The following is a 23,699-nucleotide window of genomic DNA, read 5'->3' as shown; positions in this document are numbered from 1 at the left end:
ATTTTCAACAAGAGTAAATATTGAAAGAAATAATGATGATAATACGATGGAATTAACTATTTTCTATTTGAAATTATAGGTGGCCACGGCCAAAGTTGAACACGACCCTGAATGAGAAAATTTCTAATATCTTCATACTTGGACGTGTAAATTTTTCCTTTTTCAATATCTATAGTTTGTTCTGTTTCATTTTGGGAGTCAGAATTGCTTCCAGGCAAATTTTCGATACCGTCTAAATCGTTATTCGAATCTTTGTTGTATAGACAATCCTCAAATTGCGTAGGTACACTGTTTTCCAAAGATCCAAGTTCTAAACGGTCATTTTCAGCGGAATCTTTGCATTGGAAACGCACAACTCTGTGAAAAGAAGGGGAGGGAATGGGAACATTATTATCAGTTGCTAGTGTATTTTTCATCTTTGAAACCACATCATCCAAGTATTTCCACTGAAGTCTCGAAAGTTTTAATGCGAACGTTGCCTCTTCTTCACTTATATTTGGAAAGGACCTTCCATTTGTTTTGTTTTCATTTTCATTATCGCCTTCATTACACATCTCGTTTTCATCTCTCTCACCTTCAAGTCTTGAATTTGCTATTGAAAAATCAGGATATTCCGATATTTTTAGAATTCTCTGTCTTAAATACATTCTAAGTGCACAACTTGATCTATAAATGTGAATATTTATAAGATCACTTTCAACTCTCTCAATCATGTCACGGTAGTTTCTTTCGCTTCTCAACATTATTTGCTTTTCTTTTTCTTTGTTTATTGAATAACAAAGAGATTTTATCTCATTCTCATAGTATTCTAGCAATTCAGGTGATACTAGCTCGTTTATCCATGCCTAATTAGTGATGATTTTTTTCGGAGTTATAAAAGCTGTTTTGTATTCCAACAAGTGGAAAAGAATGACTTACTGAAAATATGGTTTCATGGGATTTTCTTATATGGGCTAATTCTTCCTCTTCAGTAATCCCTATATTCTTTACGCTATAAATATTATCTATATAATCCAATTCGTGCTTTCCTATATTATTTACATTAAGGTTTTCTAAATATATTAATTAATGTAAATCAAGTCAAAGTAAAGGTTTTTGCATTCATCTAAGGCAAATTATGGAAAAAATAAAGAAATACAAAGTATTTATTTATCTGTTATAAACTAAATGTTTCTTCATTATTCTTCCAAAATTAACCTTTCTCCTTGATAGTTTGACGAACATACTTCATGTTTCAAATACACAAATATTCAAAACAGTTGAAAGGAGAAAATAAACATAGAGAACTTACCTTTGTCAAAATTGCTATCCTCACACAAGTACTCCATTTATGATTTTAATTTAAATGAAAATATTCACACTTATTTCACGACTCGTTTTAAGTATACTTGAAAGTCTCGATCTGAAACAAAAAGTAAACCGACAAGCAGAATAACTTATAATTATGTTAAAAAGTCGATTTACTCACTCTAATGTCTTATTCCAAATTAATTATTATTCACCATTTGTTCAAGTTACCAATATTAGCGGGAAAGCATATTTTTATTTATATTCACTTGTTTATAATTTAATATATTTTTGGAATAAATTGAAAATAGAATTAAACAAGAAATTGACATAGGTAAAGGATTCACCCCGTAAACCTAATGTTTATGTAAAAATAAAGGGATTCATCTTTTTAATTTCTGTGTATTACGTGATGTGTGAGTAAACTCTGTTTTCCGCCAAATGACTACTAATGACAACTGGATTAACTGCGGACGGGAATGATATACAATGAAAAAACTACGGAAAGGACGGTCATGAAGAATTACTAATTAGTGTGCACCGATTAATTTTGCTTTAGATCCCTTTTTAATTCTATTAATAGCCGATATTACCATTTACTAGGTATATAATAGTTTTGGCGCCATGAGAACAGCAAATAAAGACTTGTATGGTGTTTAGTACGAAGCCCCTCTGAATAGTAATATAGTAATGTAAATAAAAGGAGCGTAATATCATAAGGTTGCATTTAAGATTTGGAGTGGCTTTAAATATCGCTTTTGATTCATTAGTGTGAATTTAGAACAAACCACTTATTTACCTAGGATACCAGATACTTGGCACTTGTAAAATGAAGTTAGAAAAAAAAGAATTAACAAGACCAGAAGTTAACTTAGTAGATGAGTGTGAGAGGTTCAAAGTAAAGAAGTTTGACTTTCCGTATCAATATTGTCACCTTTGTTTCTCTAGATTTAAAGGTTTGTTGCCATTTTTACAAAAATCTGCATTACTTAAATGGAATTGTTATATTTCAGAAAGTTTGGTTGAAGAATCTGAGGAAAATACGGTTGATAGAAATGTAGAAGTGAAAGCAGAAAATGAAGGTAAAATACCAATAATCAGTGAATTAAAAGACATAAAGATGGGTGTGGAATGCGTGATTATTGGATTAATAACAAAAGAAATGAAGAGAAGGCCGACAATATTGGACGAATACCTTCATGACATTTACAATCCAAATAGTGAAAGGGATGATGGTGATTACATAAGTGATGACGATGAAGTTTATCTAGAGGATAGCTTTTCTAGAGTGCCTTTGTTGATAGACAATAGTGTAGTCGAAAGCAATATATCGCATAAAGAGTTATTATCTGGGACTGTGATTGCATTAAAGGGATGCCGAGTTTCTTGCGGTAACTTTTTAGTCAAGGATTATACATTCTCTATAGTTCCAGAAAAGATATTAATTAGAGAAAATAACAGTTTATTAAACTCAAGTATGCCAATTTATGTTGGTTTTATTTCTGGAATGAATATAGGTCAAGATTATGAGAATTCGTTATCATTACAACTTTTAAGAGACTTTATACTCGGGGTTGCGTTTAATGATGAGCAAAAATTTATATCTTCTAGAATATCCCAGTTGGTAATTGCAGGTAACTCCATTCAATTATTAGATACAGCTGAAGAAACAAATACCGGAACTGGGACTAAACTCATTGTTAACAATGATATCCTCTCGAAAAGACTTCAAATATTTGACTCATTTATATCACAACTTGCGTCTTCTATATCTGTGGCAATTATTCCTGGAGATGAGGATCCTGTTCCAATTTCTCTACCCCAACCAGCATTTCAACCATATATTTTTAAGCATGCAAGAAAATATCAGTCACTAGTTTCATTCACAAATCCATGTTTGTTCAGAATTAATAACGTCAGAATTTCTGGTATAACTGGACAAACTATAGCAAAATTATCGCTTTATACTTCATACAAAAGTCCAATTGAAGCTCTAAAGTTTTGCATTTCATCTAGAAATCTAGCTCCAGTTTGTCCAGACGCAATACCGTGTCATCCTTTCTCAGATTGTGATCCTTTCATTCTTAACTATCAAGACGATGAATTCCCTCAGGTATTATTTTCTGGAAATCAATTTAAATTTGACTCGTATAGATTTCCAAATGATGGACCTCTTTGTTTTACTATTCCAAATTTTTCTACAAATCCATGTATTGTACTTTTGGACATCAATTCATTTGAATTAAAGACAATAACCTTCAATTAAATAACAAATCCCTTGCTCACAAGCTTTGTTTTTAATAGTTTAACTTAAAAATCAAATATAGCAATTTTTATTGTAATTTATATTGCCTCTTTTGTTTATATTTTCTTTTACATAAATCTTTGTTATTAGTACTCGCACTTTATCTCCACTTATATAAGAAAAGAAACCATTGCCTTGGTTCCGAAGAAGTAACCTCTGGAATGACCAAGGAAAGATCACTTTATGACATGCAGGTTGTCGTCAATACTGTCTCAAATACTTAACAGAGTTCCCGCGTAAGGTGCAGGGCTTATAAAGTAAATACAGTAAAGTTTGGAATATTTAACTAGAAACAAGAATAAAACGAAAGTGCTTTTCATTTGTTTAATATTTGAAGGAAATATAAAGTAAAAACAAAACAGTATGGTATTCTTTTGTGTGGGCCTTTATTTGTGAATTACATCAAGTTTAGATGACAAGACAAAATATTTTTGAGTATTCTTTATTTTTTTAATCGCCAACTTGCAAGTTGTTTGCTTCTTTTACAGAACAGAGTCTCAATATAATCCGTTGTTTTAAGTTGAGGTTTAACGCAAGAACTAATTATTATGGTGGTTTTATCAAATAGAATGTTATAACGAAAGGTTAGTGATTTAATAAGTAAATTATTACCTATATTTGAGTAAACAATAGAATCTATATTCTTTACTCACAAATAAATTGAGCTATATGCTGCATGGAATAAGTAATAACTATAAAAGAAAATTTTATTTAAAAGAAGATGCAAGCTGAAAAGGCCAAAGAGCACATTAATGAAATAAGGAAGAACTTATTTCTCTCAAATGAGTCGCAGAGAGAAAGACAGGATAGATCCATTTGGATACTCACAAACGAGCTTTACTCGTCTTTCGGAAGAGTTTTATTGGAAATATTACAAAATGCAGATGACTCTAATTTTGTTGACAATAAAGAATCGGGTATTGACGGTCCTATAATATATATCTTGCTTAGATGGGATTGTTTGGTTGTACACATAAACGAAGTTGGTATGACACCTAGAAACATTGAATCCGTATGTGATATAGGAAATTCTTCGAAAAATAATTCCGAATCGAGATTTTTCACAGGTGAGAAAGGTATAGGTTATATGTCGTTCTTTAAAATTACAAACAAACCTGGAATATATAGTGGGGACTATTCAATAAGGTTTTCAAGTGAACCAGACGAAGATATAGGCTTGAGGTATATAGTACCAAAATGGGAGGATGAAAAAGATTTTCCAGAAGTTGTTAAAACTATACATAATAATATACTAAATTATGGTGTTCCGTGGATAGAGACAAAAGAAGATGTGAATAAGAATTGTTTCTCAAAGGGAACCGTGCACTTTCTTCCGTTTGGAAGCGATAATAAAAGAAAATTTCCGACATTATTATCTGCCATACATGAGATATTTGTTCCAGATCTCCTCCTTTTTTTGAGAAATATAAAATCAATAGTAATTGATGTTGAACCGAGAAAAAATTCAGGGTTTTGTTCACCTGGTAAGAATGTAGTTTTTCCATTGTTAAGAAGAACATTGTTCGTGAATATTTTAAAATCCATTCCAAGAATAACTGAATCAATTAATGCTTGTACAAATGATGATAAAACTACATGTAATCCTTTTCCTGAAATAAACGGATTTCACATTGTTAATCTAGAAGTAAGACAATTTGATGAGGATGATTTAGACAGTTCCAAATCAAAGATACTGAAGGAAAATTCGGTTTCTTCGTGTTTTATGGTGATCAATTGGAATATTAATATACCAACTGAATCTGAATTTTTAATTGATAATTACTCTATACTTAGAGATAGAGTTTCAAGAAAGTCAACAAATTGGTCAATTGCATTGCCATTATATCACAAGAATAACAAACGAAATCTAACTTGTGATAAAATAAGTGGTGATTCATTGAATAATACCGCACTCTCTTTGGGATCTTCTATTTTTGGTAAGCAAAAAAGGATAAATGGAAAACTGTTCTGCACATTCCCCCTAGATAATAAGCTACATCTTCCATTCCACGTTAATATACAGGACTTAATATTAACAGCAAATAGAGAAAATTATATTATTGATAATGAATGGAACAAATATATATTAAAAATAGTATTTGAAAATCAAATAACAGACTTTATTGCTTGTTTTATTAACAATAATTACTTGTACTCCAAAGTTATCGAAGTAATTAACCACGAATACACACTATTTATTGATAGTATTTTGTCTGAAAACAATATTATTTATGATAAATTTGATGGTGGGTTAAACTTGCACGGTTGTTATAAGATAAAAATCTCAGAATTGATAAAATTTAGTTGGATCCCAGAAAAATCAAATGAATATAATTCGATATTGTCAATTAAATGCTCAAATGAGTTCTCAAATAAACCATTCATTTGCAAAATTGATGGATCATATTGCAAATGTGATCAAGTTTACATGAACATTCAAACAGCAGAGTTATGTTTAAATGCAAAATATGACGATGATAATCATTGCTCAATATGTAAATTGCATATTGAATTACTAAAATATATTAATTATGATACTATACCGGTATTGCATCCTATATTATTATGTGGGCAAACATGCATGCATTACACAGAAACAAGAATAATACAATTATTAAGATCGGTAATATCACAATCATTTTTATCTTACAATATTAATCATATAAATATTTTTAATATTTTAAGCTCAAATAGTGCAAACAATTTACTAGATAAGATAAATGACGATACAGTATTTTTAATATTATATTTTTATTTGTATAATGAGAAGGAAGAAAAAGACTGGTTTAATAAATTTGAGGATTATTGTTGCAATTTGAAAATAATTCCAACAAATAGTAGTGGCAGAATAACGTTAAATGATTTAAAAGTAAAAAAGGTGTTTATTCCTGATGAATCATTTACGGAGTATTGGAGAGCTAATGATTACGACGATTATAGTGAAATAATAAACAGTGTTTGCCCAATTGACTTTTTCAATGAGAAAGTTTATAATTTGGGTGATTATAAAATAAGAAATTTCATAGAAAACACATTCAAAATAGAGGTTGTAACAGAGAATAGATTTTATAAATGGATAATTGAGGAAATCGACCAACTTATAGGAAAGGTCTGGGAATATGCAGTAAATGAGGATATACAAAAGATATTATTAAAAATAACGCCCCTTATTATTGAGGACAAGAATCTAATAGACTTCGATTCGAGAATATTGATGAAGTTGCCAATAGTAGTTCAAACATATTCACCTTCGTTTTTAAAGGCTTTAATGTATAATAAAGATCCACCAAAAAGTTATGCAAACGAAGAAGAGTTACTAAATAAAGATAAATTTGCAAGATGCTCACTTATAAATAGTAAAAAAATTTGCGTGAACTGCGATTCTAAATTAAAGTTTGGTGAAAATGATCCTGAAATTAATGATATGGTTCAACCGGTTTCTGTTTCACTTAGAATGTCGCAAGTAAGTAAATCACTAACTTCATTACTGACATTGCACTCAAATTGGGAAAGATCAAAGAATAATATTTTGAAAAAGAATGTATTAAATAAATCAAAGTATGAAAGTGGAATTATTGATGATATGAATAATTTTAATCAAAATTTCGAATATAAAGGACTAACTATAGTTCCGCCATTATGGCCACCATTAGTTGAGTGGGTTTTTTCAAAGGTTTGTGATAGATTTAATTTTGTTGAAATTTCTTCGGATTATATTGTACAGAGTCATTCAAACCGAAGTAAATACGATTTAAATGGCCAGTACTTCAGGTCATTTATGAATAAATTTATAAATTTACTTGAACAGTGGTATGTAGGTTGCAATTTTGATAGATTGCCACCAAAAACTGATTCTGTTTTACTAAGTTGGATGGTTGACAAAAATACATATCCATTAAATTCGTCGAGTTGTTTTTATTGCAAGCATTTAGTATACTTAATGAGAGCAGGTGCTTTAATTCAGGTTGCAAATGAATATTCAAGACGTTCATATAGTTCATATTTTTTAGACAGTGTTTTACCGGACTATTCTTGGATTCCAATATCACTAAACAGCAGGGACTATTATTATTCATATATTGGTAATAACATGATCGAAAGTGAGAGAATTAAGGATCCGTTATTAAGCAAACCAAGTGAGCTACTTGTTCCAGACATAGAATTAGCAGGTATTCCAAAATACATATCGAAAACAATGTTAAATTTACTTCCTGTGACTCTCAGAAATGCATACAAAGTACAGCTGCCATCCACATTAAATGAGGAAGGTAAGATTTCTAATAGGTTTACATCTACAAGAACAGAGGAGGACAAAGGTGACGAGTTAAGAAGAGTAATGGAGACACTAGAAAATTTGGGTGTAACAACGCAAATTTCGACAATATCTTTAATTAAAGTACTAAAAATTATTAAGGGAGAACTTGAAAATAATAACAAAAATATGGATAAGATGAATAGTTATTTTTCTGCAATGTCATACCCACTAGTTGAAACAGAAATTGATCATTTAATTGAATTAGCTTCATTTGGTTTTGGAATAACAGAAAGCAAATTAATCCAGTCAGAATGGTGGAAAACATTATATAAAGAGTGGATGGGTATTAGTGAACGGAGAATAATTCATGAAACTAGTGCCAATAATGATAGAAATAAATCACTTATAGATACTTTGTGTGATATATATCAACTAATAGGGCAACAAAGTGATTTTGATATATCGCTTGATTTAAAAAAAGCGTTTTACAAAGATTCACTCTTATACATTCCTTTAATGAAAAGCACAATTTATAACTGGGTGAATATTGATTACAATACAATGGTTTGGTCGGATCCATATGACTTTTTTCATGGCACATTTATAATATTTAACAAATTTATTAAAAAAGAGAGATTGAAAGGACTAATGCCATTTTTTCTTTCTCTTGTGTCAGAACAACCTACGCATCAACATTACGCATATTTATGGTTGAAAGAGTGTCCAAATTTATCAAAAGACAGATCTAAAGAAGGGAGGATGAAGTTTGAATCTTTTATTAGTGTGTCAATAAACAAATTTATTGATATTTACCATAAATTAAGCCTAAGAAAAAAGTTACAATGGTGGAAACAATTTTGCGATTCTGGTAAAGTACCGATAAAAGGTGGCTTCAAGTTTTATAATCGTCGCGATTGTTGTTTGGAGGATATTTCTATTAGGGATTACAAAAATGATAAATTTACCATACCTTTAGCCCTAACTCCAAATACAAACTCTTATTTTTTTTACAAAGAAATATTTAAATTAAAAACACTAACAGAATGTTATAATGTAAAACATAACACAACAAAAGGTTTTAACAATAATTATAAAAGAGTACATAAATTAGACAACAAATTATGGTTAACACTAGAATTTTGGGGAACATTTTTACTATTACTTAAGTACAAATCATTAGATATATATTTATCTGTGTTATCAATATTAAATGATAGGAAGTCCGTAAATGATTCAAAATGTGATGTTCATGACAAGAATTCATGTATATACTGTATTTCGGAAGATGAGATGATTAGTAATTTTATGTGTGACATAAATTACATTCCTTTGGAGCCTATAAAAGATAATTTTGCTTTTGGAAATAGCTCAAATTATAAAGATACTGCAAACTATAGTGATAACAATAATAAAAATAATGGAAATAGTAACAAAAATAATAGTAATATTAACATTACCATATCAAATAGGAATTATGATAGATTGAACGAAATATCACTATTATTGGTAGATTGGTTAATGATATTCATGAACACATTTGAGGTTGAAGTAAACAATATAGAATTAGAATTTGAGTTAAAAGAAAAAAGATTCAATTTACCAAAAAGAAGCAAAACAAAAACAGGAGTACTATTTAAAAAAATTCCGGGTAAAAAGTCATCAATTTTATTTATAAATAATAACATGGACAAAAAAGATCAATTAATTGATTTGTATAAGTTGTTGAATGATCCAATAAAAGAAAGTTTTGAAATAAGTAAGATTATTGGAATTGACTTGTATGAATTGCTTATATTATCTACACAACAAAGAATAATGTTATTGCTTAAACATCTAACGGTATTTTCATCTAACTCTCTAATTAACAACAATCACAACAATAATAATGAGGAAGAAATTAAATCTGACACAATAATTAAAATAGGCCTAGAGTTTTTAGAACAATGTTCAACAGAAAATTGTATAATTCAGGAAGAGAGAGAAATAAATAAACAAGACTTTTTAGCTGATATAACAAGAAATAATGGTGTATCAAGTTTGAGTCAAGTAAATGAAATTACAAAAAATAATAATTTGGATGACTTAATAAAAGGATATGTAAGATCATACCCAATGTCGCTAATAAATGATGATATAAACGAAAATGGTAATACACTGACAATAGAAGAAATAAGTATGAGAATAGGTATTTGGGGAGAAAAAGTTTCATTTGAAGAAATATTACCAAATGTAATATCAAGAATATTTACATTGAAATCAATAAAATTTGAATTAATTGAGGATTATTTATCTAAATATATAATATTCAACAACAATCATGATCAAGAGGACTATAATATGGATGCAAATAATGACAATGATGATATATTAAAAGACTTGATGAGTATTCAGAGTATGAAAATAGATGATGAAAAGAATAATGTTAAAAGTGAAATGGATAATAAACTAATAAGGTGTAAGATCAAACTATTTAAGGAAACAGATACAAGCTTAATTAAATTAGTTTGGTTAAATTCAATAAATGAGAGTTATTTACCATTTGACTTTATAATAATAAGAGAATATATAGATCAAGGTGCAAAAGTATCACAGAACAAAGTAATTATACATAGTCTAATAGAAGTAAAAACAACAAAATTACCTATTTGGCAATTTAATATTTCTGGAAATGAAGTTCAAGCATCTATTAAAACCGGAAATGATATATTTAAATTGTTATTAATAAAGGATGCCGGAACAGATGAATCTCAGTGGTTATTAGTGGACCAAGTAAGTGATTTTATAAAAAACAATTGTAAACTTGTTAGCGGTTTGTTTGAGGTAGATTTTGACAGCGATAAAGACAGAAAGTTTGAGTTGGCAGCAGGTTTTATTGAAAATTATTAAGTTGTGATAAATATTTGATGTATGCAGTATTTACACACTTATTTTTACCCCTTTTCCCACATAAAAGATTATTAATAGTGCCGCAAAGAGACAATATTAATGGTATTAAAAAAAGGCCTTTATCTTGATAATTATTTCCATAATAACAATATCTTGGAGTTGTTGTGAAAAAGAGGAAATATTCAAGCATAACTTGAAATGAATTTGTTCACTTACATAAATACACCTTGAAACAATTGAAATTAGTGGAATAATTTTCATTGATAGTTAACATTGTCGAATGTTTAATTACATTTATATTTTGATGAAGCAAGTTTTAATGGGAGAAAAAAAGTGGATACATAGTTGTTTTAATACAAAATTCGATTTGGTGTCTGATAGAAGTTCCTTTTTTATCAAGAAAAGTAAGGGGTAAATATAATTTAAGGTGAAATAATAACAAAGTGTTGTTAAGTTACAACTTTTTTTTTGTATCTTTAACGGTGAGCCAAGTAACAATTAAAGTATAAATTCGGAACTGGAAGCACTTGATATATAGTTACTTGGAGTAAATTAATTGGGGTAACAAACATAATTTGTGAACAAATTACTTTATATTTAATGTATGAATGAGGAACACATCAACATTAAATAGAGACTTTAATGATGGTTATTGTGAAGAAGCAAATTTATCAAAAGATGACATAGAATTATTAGATGGTTCAGAATACGGCAAATTTAATATTGTAGGAGATGAGTCATCAAATGAAAAGAATTTAACGCTATATTCATCACTTGAAAGGAGTAGTTTAAAGTCAAATATTGATGACTGTGATATAGACAATAAATTTAGTATATTAATTGATGATGATGTCATCGATAAAAGTGATATAAAAAATAATAAAACTGGTTTTAAAGTTGGTATGGACAATCGTTCAATTAAAAAAAACGGGAACTTATGTGTAAATATTAACAAATTAGTTTTTGAAAGGATGATATTTAATGAAACAAAATTAGATGGTAATGCAGTAAGTGGTTATATTGATGATGATATAATTGTAGATGGTAAAAGCAATGTAAACAATGTTTATTGTGGTTACTATTATTCAAAGGTAAATAGAATCATAAACTACATAAATATAAGAGTTGTAAACAAGTTTCTTCCAAAAATGTCAAGAGAAGAGTATAGCAAATTCTTGTTGGCATATACATCTTACATGATATTATATTCAACTAGGAAACCGTTTTCAGTTGTGAAATTGCAAATTCAAGACGACTTGTCATTGCCTACTTCAGTGTTGGGTTGGATAGACACGGCATTTTTGGGATCCTATGCACTGGGACAACTTATACTGCCCTCTTTATTTGAATCAACGAGTATAAACAAATATTTGTGTTGTTCATTTGTATTGTCATCTGTATCTTCATTGGTATTTGGACTATCAAGAAATTCAATTTCGTTATTGTTTAGTTGGTTTCTTAATGGCTTATTTCATGCTGGAGCATATCCAATGTTAGTTAAATATTTAATTCAATGTTTTGGTTTAAATAACAGAGGCAAAATACTTAGTGTTTGGACCACAAGTCAACAATTGGGTGCTATTATTTCAACAGGTTTTTCGGCTTCAATATGTTCAAAATTGGGATGGAGATATGTATTTTACATTCCTTCAGTAATAGTACTTGCATTTGGCATATTTATATATAAATATCTAAGACATCCATCAAATAGTTTCAAATACGAGGAGTCAGTAAAGATAATAATGATGAAGGATACAAATAAAAATAACAATAGTGAATATTTAAATGGAAATTATAGTGATCAAGATTGCTATTTTGATAATATCTCTAGTTCTACAAGAGTTAATGATATTTACTGTGAAAATAGTTTTAGAAGTTCTATTAATACATCAACAACTTTAAATACAACTAATTGCAACACATCTAGAGACGAATTATCGAATAAATTAATATCTTCTTCAAATTCATCGATGGTAGAAGGTGGTTGTATTGAAGATGATGGAAATGATGAGAAATTTCACTTAAATTGTGCAATTGATAGTGAAGATATTTCTTTGGAAGAGTCCTGTGAAGGTTTCAAAAAGACGCTTAAATGTGATTTAAGTTGTAATGATTTAGATAAATTGTTCGCCAAAGATACAAGCCATTTTAATTCAGAGTTGTCGCCAACAAAGAAAAATAAATACAAAAGAACTGCAGCTTCTGATAAAGTGATAAAACTAGGAGACATCGAGAGTACAAAAAATGGACTTATGGATAATTCTTTAAAAGAAAATGAAACAAACAATACGTGCACATCTTTTTATAATGTTGAGAGCGATGAGAACATAGATTTATCAGAAAAAATAAAGTTGTTATTTAAAATTAAGAGTATATTTAATATATCAATTTGCTATTTTTTCGTAAAATTAATAAGATATTCACTGTTATTTTGGTTGCCTTATTATTTAATTAGAGTACTAAATTATGATCCGTCAGTTGCTGGCTATTCATCTATGTTATTTGACATAGGGGGGATTATGGGTGCTATTTCTGCTGGTTCTATTGCAGACAGTGTTTTTTCTGGTAAGAGAATTATTGTTGCGTTTTACATGACAATAATGATATCATTTAGTATTGTTAATTTTATCATTATTACTATTTTTAAAGTTAATTTTCTGATATTATTTGGCATAATGCTCATGGGATTTTGCATTTCTGGACCTGATAGTATTCTTGGATCTACTGCTACGCAAGACATTTTAGATAATTCTGGTTTAAAGACCAAGTCAATTGATTCAATGGCTACTGGGATAGTTAATGGACTTGGTTCTTTGGGAGCTGTTGCACAAGGTACATTAACTGCATATATTAGTGAATACTATGGTTGGAATTCGCTTTTTTCGTGCTTAATTTTATTTTCAACAACTTCTTTTTTTATTCTTTTACCTATTGCGTTAAATAAAAGAAATCACTAAAATCATCCTATATTACAATGTATAGATATGATGATGTTTATTGACGAATTGATAGTGAAACGAAAGTTTAGATCTTTAAGTTCTTGTATCTTGACAAATAGAAATAATATGACTTTATTGAAATGAATTAAATGATTTATTTGTTTTAGTAGAGGAGTATGACTAGGAGAACGGAGAGAAATGATAATGATTTACATTCCTTTTATAGCATAGCCGCTGCTATTTATTCGATAATAATTCTTATTTTATATATTCCTTGGGCATTATAGAAATCCATATAGGAATTAGAATAGTCATTTAAAGACGACTGCTCGAAAGTTTTCACTCTTACCCTTTACCCATTCCGGGTTTTGGTTCTCTAAACAATACCTTTTAGTGTCTCTCAATTTTAACATTAGCATCGCACAATTCTTGCCTAAAGTGGTATGCCACACGCCCCACATAATGCATGCATACAATGGTAGCAAGCTTTCTGTTCATAGGACGGTGTTGAATCAGAAATGGCGGGAATTAAGTGATAATACAAATTGTTAATTTTGTGACAATAATAGAAGAAATAAGTTTAAACATATGTAATTTATTAAATTAAAACAAAATAGAGCGAATTAGAACATCAGAAAAGATAATAGGTTTTAGTAAAGTAAATAGCAGATACATGGATTTAAACAAAAAAAATTTGATATGCAGTATAAACAGTGATGGGGAATTAAACGTGATAAATGAAAGTTTGTATAGTAGATTGGTAAGTTTTTTTGACATTAAATTAAATAATATGGACACTGAAATGGGCAGTGATATACACTTCTCACTTTGTTTTTAAGAGGACAAAAAATAATAACTTTTGAGTGTTTGAAGCGAGGGAGTGCATTATTATTAGTCTCTCTTTTTATAAGGTGGGAAAACAATGCCTATATATTTACAGTGTGTACGGAAGTTAGACTCTATTTTTATTAAGACAAACTTATTCATTTTCGAATATTAAAGAAAATTTATTGTACAGACATACCAACATTAATCAAAGGAATTTTCGGCGCCATTATGTATATAGATGAAATAATAGAAGATGATGAGTTGCTTAAGAGAGTTGTTTTAGACTTTTCATCAATATCACTCACATTATTAGTAGATGAATCGCTTGTATATGTTTATTTTGCATAATTGGTCAGGGATAGCTTTTGTGAGAAGTGCTAATTAATTAAATTTAGTAACTAATATGACAATAAGTTTGCGTAAGTATATTAAGAGGTGATAAACGGAAGAAGGGGGCATTAAATGATAAGTTAAATTGAATTAAAGTTAATATAATAAAACAAAACAGTCCAAATCAATGGATTTGGTGAGCTCGAGGTATGTGAGGGGTATTTTTGACTTATATTAGAAATAATTTTAAAATGGTTAAAGTGGTGCAAATTCCATATGATGGTTCAAAAGTAGTTTGGCGTCATAGAGGCCCAAATATAACATCATTATTGACAAATACATTGATTCCAAAGGAGAAAAATTACTCGTCGTCCCATTTATGTTATAATATATATTCGTCTAGAATAATAGATAATGAAATTGAATCTTGTTTAAAAACATGTAATGGTGTAGATTTGGGAATAAATGGTCCAATACTGATTCAAAAATACGATTCAAATGGAAATGGGATAGAGGTTTTAAGGTTGGTTATGAACAAAAGTGACTTTGATACAAAAGATTTTAAAAATGACAATATTGAATATTGTTTTGAGAGACTGTTAACAATTAAAAATGTGACAGAAAATGAGATAAAAGATTTAAAGTTGCAGGCGAGTTATGATTATTATGACAATATAAATAAGGGAGTATATGTATATTTGATATCTTTAAATGAATTAGCGATACTGAAATTGAGTTTGGAGGAAGTAAGCGATGGTATAGATAAAGCTGCAGTTGAGTCTTTGGATAATAAGTCAAACATAAAGTATGAAATAGTACTGAAAAGTAGCGTTGAGGACATATTCAAGTCTATACTGGGTAATGATGAATATATGATTAATAAAATAAAGTTTTGTTCTGATACGAATATATATGGAATTGCAACCAGTTTTTATGATTATTTGGAAGTGTCAATATTACTGTCAAATAGGTTAATAATAAAGTTTTCATTAAATCCAGGTAATGAGTTTAAGGAAATATACAATCTAAATGACTACTATAAGTTTGAGCAAGAAGTTATACAATGTTTTTCATATGGTTACAATTCAAATTCATATATTATAGGTGGTAAATGCATTTATATATTAGAGTTGGAAACACCTTTGGACCGTAGACTAAAAAGAGTGTATCCAAATAAGGATGAAGATAATAAAAACTCTTGTGATGAGGACAAATATAATACATTAAAAGTGATGGTGTCTTATACTGAAAGATTAATGAAACTTCAAACATTGAAAAATAAAAATACATCTTATGTAAATGTGACGGGATTAGCACTTCATCCAATATATTCGAGTATTTTAGCCTTCATAGAGTCAAGAAACAGCAAAGTTATTATTATAGATTTGAATCAGAATTCAACGATACCACTATGTGAATTTTCAATTCCATTTACAGAGAGTATAGGAAATTCAACATGTAGATTTAGGTATGTAGACTGGGTGTTCCCGAGAATAAAAAGTAATGGTGACGAGAATAGACTCAAAGTTAAAAGTGGCCTAGTATTGTATTGTTCAAATTATCCAATGATTATATATTCTCTACTAACAGTGGAGTATAGTGGTAGTGATGTTGATGAGCATTTTAATATTAGAGTAGAATTTGTGAAAGAATTGGGTATGAGTAAATGGGATATAGAACAAGATAGAATGTACTATTATCCTATGAACACGCAATTAATGGAGTCATCAATAGACTATTTGGATAATATTATGGACAGATATTCTATAGATGACAATTTTTTATCGCAATACTTCCATGGTTACTCGGGAATTACCGTATTATCTGTTAACTATAAAGCAATAAACGAATTTATTTCTAGTGATGAAAATATTGGAAAAGAGGAAAAAGCAATCTTATATTCACAATCAACGTCGAAGCATAAATTAGTTGGATTAAGTGAAGGTAAAGACACTAATGGTGATGTCGAGAGTTTAATTTTTTTAGCATTGAATAGTTGTGGAAGGGTTACAGAAATAACACTAGATTTAATAAGTAATTATGACAGTGAAAGCAAATATGAAGAGAAGGAATTTTCAAATTACTATTATAATAACATTAGTGAGGTCTATCTTTGCAAAGAATTAAAAGGTGCTTTGGTAGATTTGTATGCAAATATCAAGAGTAGCGACGATACTAGTAATAATAGTTATTTAAAGATGAGGAGAGCATTGATAACTTATCCAAACAGTATAACTAGTGATAGTGAAGTTATAAACGATGAATTAGAAGTTAAGAGCGAGCAATTAACAAAAAGAAAGTATTATAATTCTAAGGTGTATAGTGGATTAGAGTTAATAAATTGGCTCCTTAGTAATAATGAATGTGAAATGGATGAAGAGTATTCGAATAAGCTATCGTCTCAATTGCCAATGACAAATGGTTTTGATTATCACAAAGAGTTTCAAACAAGACCAAAAATATTATGGTCAGATGATTTTATATCAGTTGACTACTATAAAAAAGATGATATAGTACATATTCCGTCTTTGGTGACGCAACCATTTCCACTATGTTCTTGTAGATATTTTGAATTTAAAGACGAGCTCGAGGACAATGTAAATGAAAATACTATGGTTAATACGGAAATTATATTTGATAAAGAGATAAAAAAACCAGTTTTCGACATTATTGGATCTAAGGAATTTGATTATAATTATACATTGGAAGAGTACTTATCATTTGTTCCAAAAGGAAAATTTAATGATGAAACAAATCAAATTAACGGACACATGTCGAGGATTGACAGGCAAATAGGTAAATTTATCGATAATAAAGATGATAAATTAGCATTACTAAGAAGTTTGGTAAACAAAATATCCAATCATATATTTTGTTTACCATTGTTACCGGTTTCTAGGGAGATGGCAAATAACTATCTGGAACATCGTCATTTTGTTGGTGGTATGATGAATGACCATAAGAGAAAAAAGTGGAAAATATCAGAATCATGTTCTAGGATGAAACAACCTGGTTGTTTATTGAAACATATTATTAGTGTTGAGAATGGTATTAATGAAATATCAAAAATAGAAAAAAAATTCAGTGAGAGATTTGTTTATGATAGTGAAAATGAAGATACCAATACAGTAATCTGTGATGAAATGAATAGTAGAGACAATATGAATGAGAATAATGACTTATTTGGTTCAGAAGTGGAATATAAGGATAAACTACCTAATAGAGGAATATATATAGACAAAAAGTTAATAAAGTCATTAATAAGATATTGGGATGAATCATGTGATTACTTTGGAATTTCTGAAAAAAAAAATGTAGATGGACACGATAATAGAGATGTAGGTGTTGAGAAAACGAGTTATATTGACTTATTAAATGATGATTTGTCTCAGTGGCACGATTATCCATATATTTCATTCGAGACGGTAGATTCAAATATTAGTGAAAATGAACAAACAAGGCTGTCATTGATGAGCTACTTTGATACGCAATTAAGCAATGTATAATGGAAACAAAAAAGCATTAAGTTCCAAACTAATTCAAAACAATTAGCTAGTTAAAGAATAAATGGTTTCATTATTACTTCATCGTTAATTAAATATTTATGAAGTGGCTTACTGAATTATTATTTATTTATTGTTAAATTAAACGAGCAGTAATATTGAAATTTATTAATGTTTTTGGTCGCTCAAATCGTCTTCACTACTTAATTCATCCATAGAGGAAAAAAGAGAATCATAATCTTTTGATTCCTTATTTTTCTTGTCTTCGAAATATTTATCTAAATATTCACCTTCAATTTCAACAACACTATTATGGTTATAACCTCGTTTTTTATAAAGTGAAAATACTTCATTATTTAATTCAAAAAAATGAAGACCTCCTTTAAATATTCCAAGTATTTTTTTCGCTTGGTTTTCATATCCAAGTAAATATAAACAAGAGGATATGGCTTCCGCACAGGATAATTCATATGGTCTTCCATAGTGAGTTGAATTTGTTGCTACCAAAAATGGCAAAAGTCTTTCATTTCCATTATGTATTTTGTGAAACGGTATTTTGTCAATTTTGTTCCAAGAACAATCTATAACTCCTATTCCACCTTTATTTACAATATCTATATCCTCCAGTGATAATTTCTTCTTGGCTCTTGGACTTAGTATAATTCCAGACCATTTTTTTGAGTATCTGTTGTTGTGTTCAAGTTTTTTTGCGTATTTAAATCTCAGTAACTTTCTACCACTGCATTTAGATACGTCACATTGACAAAAATCCCATAGTCCTATTTTAACTTCGTCAATTTTGAGCTTATCGTCGAACTCTTTTTCTAGACTTTCTGATTCATCGCTATTCGTTTTATCTACTATATAATTTGAATTTTCTTCTTCTGTCTCAATTTCAGCGTCTAAATCTGACATAGTTGGAAAAAAGTTTCACGACTTAAACAAACGGGATTGACACTGCTGATTTATCCATAAAAGTTGTTATTGCATCAAATGTTTCTGCTTATTTTCTAATTTGGTTTATTTATACTTTATTAATATATTATTCAAATAAAAGTATTTAGTCAAAAGTTACTGGTATCTTTTTTTTGTAATTATTGATCGGTACCATTAATTTTATTAGATTATTTCAGGAACAGTATTGTCGGCCCCCGTGGGCCGCTATAGCTCAGCTAGGTAGAGCGCATGGCTCTTAACCATGTGGTCCTGGGTTCGATCCCCAGTGGCGGCGCTTTTTTGGAAATTCCAATACACTAGCACGTGTTATGGCTGTAAAGGAATGCAAATATCGCGACGGGATTTAGAGAAGAGGACATAGGAGGAGGACGCGATGTTTCAGTTTGTGTTGTGTAGTGAGCCGAATTTTGTCAAATTTTGGAGATGGAATCGGACAGTTGAATGAGAAACATTGGGTGTTTCTTTAACAAGGCAAAGTTGGAAGAAGATATAAGTTAAAGGTAGTGGACGATTATTGAAATTGTCAGATGGTGTTTGGTTAAAAGATAAGAAAGAAACAAGTCTGAAACAGGTAGGGATGAGAAATTAATGTGAAAAATTTGCATTATAGTAATAATATAAGTGACTATAGCGTAAATATAAAGAACTAGACTATGCTTATATAAAAGAAAAAGGAAATCTATAAAAATGTGAGTGATCATGTTCTAAGGGACTTTGGAGGTATTTTTTCTGGAATTTTGTTGCAATCAAATGATTTGCTTGTGAAAGCATCGTACTCCCAGGGAAGCAATTCTTGTTTGCCTTCAAAGACTGTTTCATCATTTACATCTGGATTGTTAAATGAATATTTATTATTATTTGTGTTATTTGAGTTAAAAGAGAAAAAGTTGTTTGCATTTACGTTGTTACTATTTGCATAGGGTAGATTAGTGCATAAACTAAATGACGATGTAGAACTGCTACCATTAATTTCAGGAAAGACTTTTTGATCATTTAAAACAACAGAAGATGGTGAAGAACTAGAAAAGGGGTTTTCAATAGACTGCTGTTGTGATATAATGTTTTTATTGCCATTAAAAGGTGATATTGAATTCGAGAATGACGACTTATTTAAATTGTCGTTACTAGATAGTGTATTTTGGTTTACTGAAAATGGTGAGTTATTTAAAAACGGGCTGCTTGAATTTCCACTAAACACAGTGTTTTTTATGTCTTCAAAGGGACTGGTTTGCGTATTGTTAGCCATATTAATAGAATCACCAGAATTAGTTGAATTTAAAAACGGGATATTATTGTTAAAGGAGTTTGAAGCACTAAAAGGGTTGTTATTGCTACTACTTGGGAATCCTCCAAATGCATTTCCTGTAGGGTTAGAACTAGTGAAGGTATTACTACTTTCAGTCAGTGTATTTATAGAATTGTTGTTTCCTCCAAAAACATTGGTTGAATTTGTGTTAAAACCAGAGAAAAAGCTATTGCTATTATTACTACCACTTGCACTTCCAAAAACAATTCCAGTAGAATTATCATTCACAGAGAAAGGATTATATTTATTGGAAGATAATGTTGCACTACTTGAGAATGGGTTTACAAATGGAGACGTAGATACAGATGACGAAAATGATGAATTGCAATTGTTATTTGCATTTGAATTTCCAAACGGACCCTTAGAACTATCTGACGACACAAATTCTCTCCCTAAATTTGGAAGATATATATTACCTATTTTTGAATACTTACTTAGGTCCAAATTGTATAGTTTGTGATCAATCGGCAAATAACCCTGAGCTTTACCATTTTCGATAAAGTTTTTGTAATGCTCGTTTAGTATTCTCAACGTTTCAAAATGAAGACTCTCCCAACTACTTCTATCATTCTGATAAAATCTAAAACGATATTCCTCAAAACTTAAGTCTAAACTCGTAAACATAGGTATCTGATTAAGCAAACCTATTTTTCCGAAAGGCCAAACACCACTATTAACTACAATTCCGATTAATTCAAGTGTCTGAAGAGTTGGGTTACTGTTGGAATTACTTAATTTATTCAAATTACTTTGGTTTTTGTTATTATTGAATGGATTAAATAACTCATTTGAAACATTATTACTGGAACCAAATACAGCATTGCTATTATTATTGCTATTTCTAAAGCTAGATGGCTGACTAGAACCATCGAAAAGGGCTCCTTTTGGATGATAGTCCCTACAGTTATCACCAAATCTACATGATCCTCTTATAAAAAATTGGCATGGCCTTCTGTTGCTCATCATTTACAATCTAATTTACACTTTTTACAGCCATTAATTAAAAGTATCCCCGCCGGCGCCACAACAATTAATTTTAAAATTGATTAACAATAATAAAACCAAGCAAAATGTAGTTTAAGTGCATTTGAAAAGGAGTAATTGTAAATATTTGATTAATTAGTGGGATTTTAACAGCCAAACAAGTTTTACGGAATAAGATTTTCTTTAATTTATACAGATTTTTATGGAAGAAGGTTGATAGACGGTTTTTAATTAGTCATTAAAGGAAGGGAAAAAATAATATTAAGTAAAATCGAATGCAGATTAAGGACCCAGAACTAAGGCCACAAAGGAACAAAGATAATCCTGTAGTTTTTTTAGACTTGTGTTTGTCAGATGAAGGAAATAAGATAGGAAGATTGGTTATAGAGCTGTTTAGCGATATAGTACCTAAAACAGCGGAAAATTTTAGACAGTTTTGTACAGGAGAATATAAAAAGAATTTAAAAAGCATAGGTTACAAGAATGCCACTATTCACAGAGTAATTAAAGATTTTGTGGTACAGGGAGGTGATTTTGTTAATAACGATGGTACAGGAAGCATTTCAATATATGGCACCACATATTTTAATGATGAGAATTTTATATTAAAACATACAAAATCTGGACTTCTTTCAATGGCAAATAACGGATCGCCTAATACAAATGGATGTCAATTTTTGATTACATGTAATTCTTGTCCGTGGTTGGACGAAAAAAATGTTGTTTTTGGACAATTACTTGGACATGACTCTTTTGCCACTTTAAAGAAAATAGAAAATGCAACAGTTTTACCACCAAATAGTGAACCTAAGATACCAATAGTTATATATCAGTGTGGTCAATTGTAAATACACCAGGATTTTATTGATTGTATATATTAATTAATTTTAATGTAATATTCATTCATTAATTCTTGAATATAATTTTTTTACCAAATAATATCTTGTCTAACAAAGAACTTTTGTAGTTTATTGTTGTTAACTCCAGTTTTCAATTTATTGGTCTTAATTTTATTACTCAATAAAAAGTTCTGTTTCATATGTACTTTATTTAAATACTTGACTCCTGGGAGATTAATATTTGAATTGTTGTTACTCAATATATTTACCTTTTTATTAATAGCCTCAGATTTTTTTAAAGATAGTTGATAGTTATCGTCTCTATGTATTTTTTGTCTATAAATATAAGCCATGTTTCTATGTACCACCTCTTTTCCATTAGGCAGTCTCAAATCCCCAAATTCGGTTATTTCTGGTTTTTTTAGATTATAAGCACTTAAGATATCATCAATAAAAAATCCATCCACATCTTCATCAATGTACTCCCATTCATCCTCGACATTATTTTTACTTTCATCTTTGACTCTAGACGAATTCTTATTATTTTCAAGTAAAGATTGTATGTTCTGTTCGCTGTTTATACTCATTTTTCTAAAACAAGGTATAAGTTCTTTATATGAAGATGAGTAGTTGTAAAATTGTTCAATTTCTTCTTTTTGTATCTCCAAGTGAGTTCCCATCATCGTATGACCCAAGGTTATCATATGGTCCCTAACTGCCATTAAACTTGAAAATATTTTATCACAATATAAACAAATATGACCTTCAAATACTTTTTCACCCAAATATATAACTAAGCCTTGAAAATCAGAAACATATTCTTTGTCTGGAATAATAAATGAGTACTTAATTCTCATATATTCTAAGCACTCTTGCATTGTATTGTGAATTGTATTATCAAAATAACAGTAAGTGGGTTTATATGGCAATTCTTGAATAATTTTAACTTGTTTGTCACATTTTTTATTTGTTATTGGATAATCAGTCTGATTCTTGCATTTTATATGCGAATTGCCCTTTTCGACTATACATTTTGTTGTATTTAACAGTTCTAATTTTCTCTTAAATACCTCCTCTGTTACTGGCTCCTTATTGGCCAACTTTCTTTTTTGGTTATATATGTGCCAATCTGCTTTGTAGTGTTCCTTTAAAAGTGTTTTATCTTTTATTATGAATCCACATACTGTACACAATATTGTTTCATTCTGCATCTCAAATAAACTAATATTTTAGAGAGTTATATTTTAACTATATTTAAATTTTTACTCGCTATTATTATT

At 29.4% G+C, this 23,699-nt stretch overlaps 9 protein-coding genes across 9 annotated transcripts; 5 read left to right on the top strand and 4 right to left on the bottom strand.

Moving 5' to 3' along the window:
- Positions 1 to 56: 56 nt before the first annotated feature.
- FG379_001781 (uncharacterized protein) lies at positions 57 to 1,328 on the bottom strand (the record flags this gene model as incomplete). Its single annotated transcript, XM_067327384.1, has 3 exons — positions 57 to 845; positions 919 to 1,052; positions 1,292 to 1,328. The coding sequence occupies 3 exons, from the start codon at positions 1,326 to 1,328 to the stop codon at positions 57 to 59; spliced, it is 960 nt and encodes a 319-aa protein (XP_067184815.1).
- A 788-nt stretch (positions 1,329 to 2,116) lies between these two features.
- FG379_001780 (DNA polymerase delta2) lies at positions 2,117 to 3,553 on the top strand (the record flags this gene model as incomplete). The annotated part of the gene is made up of 1 exon (XM_067327383.1): positions 2,117 to 3,553. One exon carries the CDS (start codon positions 2,117 to 2,119, stop codon positions 3,551 to 3,553), a length of 1,437 nt encoding a protein of 478 aa, XP_067184814.1.
- A 760-nt stretch (positions 3,554 to 4,313) lies between these two features.
- Positions 4,314 to 10,733, top strand: FG379_001779 (sacsin like HSP90 chaperone domain; the record flags this gene model as incomplete). Its single annotated transcript, XM_067327382.1, has 1 exon — positions 4,314 to 10,733. The coding sequence occupies one exon, from the start codon at positions 4,314 to 4,316 to the stop codon at positions 10,731 to 10,733; it is 6,420 nt and encodes a 2,139-aa protein (XP_067184813.1).
- Positions 10,734 to 11,341: 608 nt separating this feature from the next.
- FG379_001777 (sugar phosphate permease) lies at positions 11,342 to 13,690 on the top strand (the record flags this gene model as incomplete). The annotated part of the gene is made up of 1 exon (XM_067327380.1): positions 11,342 to 13,690. The coding sequence occupies one exon, from the start codon at positions 11,342 to 11,344 to the stop codon at positions 13,688 to 13,690; it is 2,349 nt and encodes a 782-aa protein (XP_067184811.1).
- Positions 13,691 to 15,081: 1,391 nt separating this feature from the next.
- FG379_001776 (uncharacterized protein) lies at positions 15,082 to 18,336 on the top strand (the record flags this gene model as incomplete). The annotated part of the gene is made up of 1 exon (XM_067327379.1): positions 15,082 to 18,336. One exon carries the CDS (start codon positions 15,082 to 15,084, stop codon positions 18,334 to 18,336), a length of 3,255 nt encoding a protein of 1,084 aa, XP_067184810.1.
- A 165-nt stretch (positions 18,337 to 18,501) lies between these two features.
- Positions 18,502 to 19,248, bottom strand: FG379_001775 (uncharacterized protein; the record flags this gene model as incomplete). Its single annotated transcript, XM_067327378.1, has 1 exon — positions 18,502 to 19,248. The coding sequence occupies one exon, from the start codon at positions 19,246 to 19,248 to the stop codon at positions 18,502 to 18,504; it is 747 nt and encodes a 248-aa protein (XP_067184809.1).
- A 739-nt stretch (positions 19,249 to 19,987) lies between these two features.
- FG379_001774 (zinc finger protein) lies at positions 19,988 to 21,559 on the bottom strand (the record flags this gene model as incomplete). The annotated part of the gene is made up of 1 exon (XM_067327377.1): positions 19,988 to 21,559. One exon carries the CDS (start codon positions 21,557 to 21,559, stop codon positions 19,988 to 19,990), a length of 1,572 nt encoding a protein of 523 aa, XP_067184808.1.
- Positions 21,560 to 21,855: 296 nt separating this feature from the next.
- FG379_001773 (cyclophilin) lies at positions 21,856 to 22,428 on the top strand (the record flags this gene model as incomplete). The annotated part of the gene is made up of 1 exon (XM_067327376.1): positions 21,856 to 22,428. One exon carries the CDS (start codon positions 21,856 to 21,858, stop codon positions 22,426 to 22,428), a length of 573 nt encoding a protein of 190 aa, XP_067184807.1.
- Positions 22,429 to 22,508: 80 nt separating this feature from the next.
- FG379_001772 (uncharacterized protein) lies at positions 22,509 to 23,630 on the bottom strand (the record flags this gene model as incomplete). Its single annotated transcript, XM_067327375.1, has 1 exon — positions 22,509 to 23,630. The coding sequence occupies one exon, from the start codon at positions 23,628 to 23,630 to the stop codon at positions 22,509 to 22,511; it is 1,122 nt and encodes a 373-aa protein (XP_067184806.1).
- Positions 23,631 to 23,699: the final 69 nt, after the last annotated feature.

The sequence above is a fragment of the Cryptosporidium bovis genome (assembly GCF_009768925.1).
Source record: "Cryptosporidium bovis isolate 45015 chromosome Unknown contig_25, whole genome shotgun sequence".
NCBI classification, from domain to species: Eukaryota; Apicomplexa; class Conoidasida; order Eucoccidiorida; family Cryptosporidiidae; genus Cryptosporidium; species Cryptosporidium bovis.
The sequence above is the reverse complement of the archived record's forward strand: the minus strand, read 5'-3'. Positions and strand labels throughout refer to the sequence as shown.